This window comes from Poecilia formosa, unplaced genomic scaffold, assembly GCF_000485575.1.
Source record: "Poecilia formosa unplaced genomic scaffold, Poecilia_formosa-5.1.2 Scaffold449, whole genome shotgun sequence".
NCBI lineage: Eukaryota > Metazoa > Chordata > Actinopteri > Cyprinodontiformes > Poeciliidae > Poecilia > Poecilia formosa.
Window position 1 is genome coordinate 450,653 of NW_006800388.1, and position 7,470 is coordinate 458,122.

The 7,470-nt window shown below is 42.4% G+C and overlaps 1 protein-coding gene across 6 annotated transcripts in view; it reads right to left on the minus strand.

The window, feature by feature from the left end:
- LOC103155817 (cyclic nucleotide-gated cation channel beta-3-like) overlaps positions 1-5,257 on the minus strand; it is a 31,721-nt gene extending 26,464 nt beyond the window's left edge. For all 6 annotated transcript variants that reach the window (XM_016663846.1, XM_016663845.1, XM_016663844.1 and 3 more), the window contains exons 1-10: positions 4,617-5,257; positions 3,504-3,561; positions 2,769-2,790; positions 2,639-2,684; positions 2,455-2,560; positions 2,208-2,227; positions 1,999-2,110; positions 986-1,010; positions 806-899; positions 517-623 (exon numbers count right to left, since the gene is read on the minus strand). In XM_016663846.1, the coding sequence (XP_016519332.1) occupies positions 517-623; positions 806-899; positions 986-1,010; positions 1,999-2,110; positions 2,208-2,227; positions 2,455-2,560; positions 2,639-2,684; positions 2,769-2,790; positions 3,504-3,560 (589 nt within the window). In that variant the 5' untranslated portion in view covers position 3,561; positions 4,617-5,257. The remainder of the gene's footprint in view (positions 1-516; positions 624-805; positions 900-985; positions 1,011-1,998; positions 2,111-2,207; positions 2,228-2,454; positions 2,561-2,638; positions 2,685-2,768; positions 2,791-3,503; positions 3,562-4,616) is intronic.
- Between the last annotated feature and the right edge of the window lie 2,213 nt (positions 5,258-7,470).

Consider the following 7,470-nt stretch of genomic DNA (forward strand, 5'->3'; position numbering starts at 1 on the left):
AATATGTAGTTTAATGTTTGACAATGACTGATTTATAGATCAAAAGTCATTTCTCAATAATGTATAAAAAATAAATACAAGAAAATAATTTGTTGTCTTGAAACGTTAAATGTACATTAAATTATGGAATTATGTAAATATATTATTTAATAAAACACTGTAAAAGTGTCTGTTCATCAATGTTAATATAAAAATAAGAATAATTTCTACCAAATAAAACATTGTGCTCTTTATTCAGAAATGCACCGAAACAATTAAATAATCACATCAAAAGTTAGAAACTCTCTTTAGTCATTTCTCTGATTACCAAATATATTAATGTGTGAGAAAATGTGTCAATGACAGGAATTAATTTAAAATACTTTGTAGAACGGCACTTTGTGAAGTTCGGTCCATTTACCTGTATTAGCTTACTGGCAGAGATGCCACATTCAATATGGCGGACGCTGAGACGTATCGCAGCAATGGGCCGACGCGCTCCATGAGGCGTCTAAGTGTTCATGTCTGTGGTTCTACCTTTGTCTAGAGAGGAGCGAGAGACTTTTGGTGGTGCTTCCACAGGTACGCCACCAGGGGGCAGAATCACTGGCTGAGGGACTATCTGCTTTATCCAGCTCACCACCCTGCAGGACAGAAGAAGATAGAACAGCTGTGTGCGACTCCATCACCTGCTGCTGCAGACAGAGGTCAGGGGTCAGGAGACCCATCGCTTCTGATTGGGTCAGTTGCATCAGCCAGGTGTTGGATTTATGAGGTATGACAGATAGTCAGAACACCGGCTCTGACTGTGGTGACCTGTACTCACTTTGGATGGAACTGAGGAGCCAAACTCTCCACTTCCGACACTTCCTCCTCCGACACCACCTCCACCACCGGGATGTGAGGAAGCGGGTCATAATCTGGATTATAAAACATCCAGTCATCTGGAGGAACGGCATCATTTCTGCCTGACTGAACAGGAAGAGGCGGGGTTTAGAAAGCCTACCTGGCATTGTCGCTGCCTCAAACACCTGTAACAACAACAAGCATTACAAAATAAGTTTAAATTGTTTTGATTTATTTCAGCAAGCTAAAAAAAATATTTTAAGCAAATTTTTAATATGAAGCTGAATATTTAGCTAGCAAGCCAGATGTATTGTTGTAATTAGCTCTGAGCTAAATATTTAGCTAACATGCAAATTCACGTGCTCATAACAGGAAGAGGACTATCAAAATAAAAGCTGTCTTCCGAACCTATTTATAAACTCCTTTCGAATCGCTTCATGTCTCTATCGTCGTTTTTTTTTTTTCTCTTTTTTGAACAACATTTCAGTTTAAAGCAGAGGAAGAGCCGTTTTATAGGCAACAGAGACGTTCAGCAGCAGGAGTTATCAAAATCCAGCTTTTATTTTCATAATCTACTTATATAAATGTTTAGCTCCGTAGCTAGCTACGGAGCTAAACATTTAGTTAGAGAGCTAAATAGGTAGCTTGCTAACTAAATATTTTATTCCAAGCTATCTAAATATTTAACCAAAAACAAAATATTTATTGGAGCTAAATATTTAGCTGGTTTAACTTTTAGCTTGGTGAAAATTTGGCTTTGAAAAATGAACTGCCGTTTTTTTTTTCTTATCTTATGTAAGTTTCCAGAACTTTTTTCTCTTAATTAGCTTAAATAATTGTTCAATTTTGAATTGATAACTTTAAAAATGGCATCGTATTATATAGATTTAAATTTACTCATATTTATTAATGATTGTATATTTTTATTGTTTTGAACCTAATTTATTATTTATGTTGAAAAGAAAAACATCCGGGATGACAAAATGAGCCAAAAACTAGTTTTCTTGACACCAGAATATTAAGATATTGAGATAAAATACATAAAATAACAAAACTAATAGAGGAAAATCAAACACATCTTTATGCCTTTGAGAAGTCAAACTGATCTTGATGTAAATGTTTGATGGTACCGAACCAGTCTGGGTCCGGACCCGGCTGGGGGCGGAGCCTCACCTCGGTGTGCTCCTCGGCGGCATTCTGGGTCTCAGCCGCTTCTCGGTACTTCTCATCCGGCTGAGGCAGAACCTTGGTCAGACCCTGAGCGACCCAGCCCATCACGCCGTTCCTGTCAGAGACACAGCCGTGAATTTAACCTCTCACTCATCCTGTTAACGTTAAACCATCAGGAGTTTATTGAACTTTAAATTATCAGTAGTTTATACCGATCTCCATCGTCTCCTGGCTGGACAGCAGAGGAAAACAGAAAGCAAATCGTGATAAAGTTAAAATATCGGCTGAAATGAATCATGTCTAACGAGTTTATACAGACAGAGCTGATTCCAGCTTTTAGAAATGTAAATCAGTTTGGATCCTCTGATCGGGTCAGAACTTCTCCATGACCAGGTGACAGAGACTCCTGGCTGTTTTACCAGCGAAGGCACCAGGAGAGGTTCTGGTTCTGGTACTGACCCTGCAGTCTGCATTGGACCCCTTGAGCAGAGGCGACCCCGGCGGCTGCGGCAGCGCGCTGACGAAGCCGTTGGACAGCCAGCCCATCACTCCCCCGTTGTTCTGGCTGCAGAGGAAGTTCCTCACAGGTCAGAGGTCAAACCTCTGAGGTGCATGAAGTTCATGCCATGCAGGAATACTTTACCCGTCCTCTGAGGCTTCCTCAGGGCTCTTCGCTGAAGCATTCTTGGCTGCAAAGTGTCAAATGATGATAAACATGCGGCTCTCTCTACCAATCAGGGAACAGCTTACATCAGCAGGTGGAGCGTCCTCACCTTCATTGTTCTTCACCGACTCCTCCAGGAGCAGAGAGAGCGAGAGAGACACAGACTGGTGTGACTTCACTCATCCTCAGTCCAGCACTAACTAACTAACTAACTAACTAACTAACTAACAAACACTACGCCTCCAGGAGGTCTCTGCCCTTTTCTCCTGCAGGTGTTTTTCATTCTCCCTCCTCAGAAAAACATTTGGTTTGGTTTGAATGTCTTGGTTGGTTTTTGTTTGGGTTGTTATGGCTTTTGCTTATTTTTGGTTTTTATAGGTTTTGCATTAATTTAATTTGCTTTTTCATTTCAGGTATTCCCTTTTCAGGTTTTATTTCTTTAGTATAAATTAATAAAATCATTTTTCTTGAACATTTTGAAACCATTATTAGTTTGTGTTGTTTCATTTCTGCTTCAGAAATTGTTTGCTGTGAAATTTGTTGGACAGGAATCTAAAGGATCCGTCCTTCTGCCTGAGGCGATCTACTTCCTGTACGAACACCAGCGTAGCGTAGCATCGCTATCAAACGGCGCGGACATGAGGACAGAAAACGAGAAAAGTTTAAAAAGAGACCTTCAGGAATCCTGAGAAACATCCAAATCATTCCAGAACCCAGAACTGTTTCTGCAGACTGGTTCTGCTGGAGATCCAGTAGAACCAGTCCAGGAACAGACTGGTTCTGCTGGAGCTCCAAAAACAGCCAGGCCTGGTTTAAAACTTTTGCACAGTGAGTGTTTTCTTACAGCAGCAGCCGGAGCTTCAGCAGGCTGAGGAACGACCTTCACCACCCAGGAAAACATCCTGCAGGGAGACACACCAGTCAGCAGAGATACTGGTTCTACTGGTTCTAGTGGTTCTAGTGTGAATTAATGATTGAATGAAAGGTAGAGATCAAAACAGTAAATATCTACGCAGCTTGTTGAAGCAACATTTAAAATGGAAATTATGATAAATATGGTGACTTAATGTCTTTATTAACCTGAATTCTTTCATATTTATGCAAACATTTTTATTATTTTACATTTTAATATTTCCTTGACCTATTGGCAATTAAATGCCACCTTAGATCAATATTGACCCAATGCCACCAAACACCATGATCACAAACTGAACACAAAGTGATCTTTGCAGTGTCCTAGTTAAAGCACACCCTTCACCTGTGTAGCAGAGCTCTGAAGGTTTGAATGAAGAACGTAGTTTTTATGTTTAGTGAAACATCCAGAAAAATGACGCGACAATTTTCATATTTTTAACTTGTGGGGCAGAAACGTCAGAGCGGCCGGCAGGCGGCGCCAAATCTGCACTACCAGGAAATTCCACAGGGGGGAGACAATCCCACTGGTCAACGCAGAGACCGAAGGGCCAGCACAGACCATCAGGTCGGGGTCAGAGGTCAGTGGGTCACTGACCCTCCACATCTCTTATTAACTCAGCAGATCAGCCAGTCCAGAACCAAAGAATCGACAGGAAGTCACTTCCTCCAGTTGTTTGTGATTGGTGACCGGACCAGAACCAGAACTAAACCAGAACCAAACGCTAACTGGATCAGAACCATACCGGATCCCAACCGGACCAACACTAGACCCAAACTGAACCAAACCCGGCCCAAACGGGATCAGAACCAAACCGGTCAAGAACCAAACCTGAACCCAACTGAACCAGATCAAAACACAAACTGGACCATACCCAATCCGGACCAGAACCAGAACAGAACCAAGCTGGACCCAAAGCGGACCAGAAGCAAACCGGACCAGAACCAGGCCTCTCCTCAGCAGCTCTTAGCGACGCTTCATCCCTCAGAGAACTGAATTCTGGGATTGAACTGCGGACGGTTTTTGCTGCAGCGGCCGTCTTACCTGCGACTCTACGGGAGGCTGAGCATGCCGAACGCACAGAGACCCAGAAAGTGGCAAAGCCGGCGCAGATCTGCGGGGATTTCCTCTGTGGCAGCCTGGAGAGAGCTGACAGGATTAACCTGAAGGTCAGGCCTCAATCCCTCAGATTATTAACGTCAGAGGAGCAAGATGGACAAACTACAGTGGCCTGACAAACTACCAGGAACCCATCTGACGCCTTTCTGAATGAAAAACTCCTTCAACTTCTGAGAGCTGAGTGTGCTTCTACAGACAGCTGGAAGGAAACGGGCCCTGAACTGGGATCAACTGGTTAGAGACATGAGAATACAGATTATTGCTGGTCTAGGCTGCAGGAGGAGCACCCATAGAACCCACGCAGGCGAACAGGCAAACTCCATGCAGAAAGCCCCAGACTGGGACTCAAACCCACAACCGCAGCAGAGCTCACGGCGCCCCCAGCAGGTCGATCTGAGGCGATGCACTTTGAAAAAGCAAAAGCGTCAGTAATAATAATAATAAAATTCCTGCGCACCATGTTGGACAATAACAAGATGTTCATGTTTAATTTTCTTTGTTCAAACTGTTGTTTTGAGTTTTGTTCTATAACCAACTGCGAGTCTTTCGTCTTTTTCAGGCTCCAGGCGCTTCGGGTCGGATCACTAAGCAGCAGAGTTTAGAATCAAACAGGCGTTCCCAGGACATACTGTAATCTATTATTCCTTTTTCTGGCTAAATAAATATTTAAAGTTAAGCCATGTGGGAAGTCTGTGACTCTGAACACAAAAAGTGTTTCTGTTTGTGTAACCGGATCCTTTCTGCGTTGTGCTGGTTCTATTGATTGATCAGGCCGTGACACTTTAAAAAGATGAAAAATACAGAAAACAACCGTGTTACAAGCCGCCGCTCCAAGTCCTACACAAAACAAAAAGTAACTTAACAGATCTACTGTATAAGTAAACTGAATGTATTTAGATGAAAAATAAACAGCACACACACAGGACAGCATGACAAAAAGGGAGGGGCTAAGGGGCGCAAACAATTTAAAGACAATACCACAGAAGAAGAAATAAAGAGGGGCTTCCGATCTTAAAGTAACACGGTTAAAACAATAACAGAGTTGTTTCAGTCAGATAAGGAACAAGACAAATAACAAAAAAAACAAAAAACATTTTGTGTAATTATAACAAAAGAGAAATACAACCAGGTTACATTAGCATCAAAAGCTGCTTGAGTTTTTCTCCTCCTGGTCTGTTGGCAGGATGATCAGATCACCGTCTGTAAAATGTCTCTATTAAAACAAAACAAAACAATGTTGCAGGCGGCTGTATTTAATCCTTTCAGAGGATTCGTGTAGCTAACCTGAGCGCTGAGCCTCCTCTGCTTTACAAGTCTGTAAAGTTATACCAAAATATTAGCAGCAATATTTTGGGTTATTTAGCCTATCAGAGAAAATAAAAAGGAGGTTCATCTTTTGTAGTCATATTTTCACCGTGTTATTCCTGCATTGATTAAAGTCATGGTTACTAACGAAATATTTAGTTTGCAAATTAAATATTTAACTAGAAAGCTAAATATTTTGTGTATTAACTAAATATCTAGTTAGCAAGCTAGCGTGCTAGCTAAATATTTAGCTAGCAACCTAAATATTTATCATGCTAGACGTTTAGCCAGCAAGCTAAATATTTAGTTTGAAATTGTGACATTTCCAAATGAATGAAAATTAACCTGTTTTCTTTTACTATAAAAGGCTGAATAAACCAAATTCTTGCTGCTAATCTGACTGTGTAAGTTTCCAAACGGCGGCCATTTGAAAGGAGGATGAGGAGGAGAGAAAGCGAGAGATGATGACAGAGATGATTAAGGAGGATTCAGGTTGAGCAACAGGTAAGCAACTCTTCAGGTAAATCTGTGGCTCGTTTCCAGGTGAGTCTGAGGATGAAAACATTTTAATCTTCCCTCTGGAACAACCTGAGCAGGAAGACAGTCAGGTCTAGAAACAGTCCAGCGTTCCCATCTCAGCCTGATTGTTTCCATGGGAGCGTTCCTGCTGGAGCGACAGGAGGCGCCAGCAGATCCCATTATCAGCTCAGGATTAGCTGGACCAGGACAGCGCCATGACACACAGCCATGACACGGCCCGGTGCTGGCACAAAGACAGCCACGCAGGCGTCCATGCTGACGGGACGTCTGGATGGGGGCCAGGGATGGACACAGGTCAGAGGTCGTCTCTGGGGTTCAGGCTGGAGCTGAGCTGCTCAGAGCCGAATATGATCAATAACCCAGAGAGCAGCTGCAGATGATCTGTGAAGGCTAATCCTGATTAGCTCTGATACAAAGAGCAGCAGGACGAGGACAAGACAAAGTCACAGAGGACAAAGACGTCCATCCCATCTCACACCTTTACCATGATGTTTGATGCTTTCACAAAACTATCCTAGTTCACTTCTGGACAAAGAGCAGTCACGTCTCTATAATAAAGGTCTGTTTATTTAAATGCACCAGTAGTAATAATGATTCAGAAAATGAATGTTGGAGCTCCAGCATTTCCTGAATCAGATGAAAACATCTTGTTTGGTCCATCTCTTTGTTTTCTCTCAAATCGTTCTGGTTTCCATCTTAAAGCGTCTCAGATCATTTTCTGAATGTTTTCTTATTCCCGCCTGGCTGAGAAACAAGCCTCCGGTCACCAGGTGGCAGCACTGCTCCAAATATTCAACAGGCTGCCGGTTGAAGCCTGTAGAAGAAGAAGCCGACCAACACACCGGAGTACAGAGACATAGAAATAATGGGCTCTTTGCACCTCAGCTTCCGCGTTCCGGGTAAAGCGGCTCGATTGTTTCCGATCCAATACAAA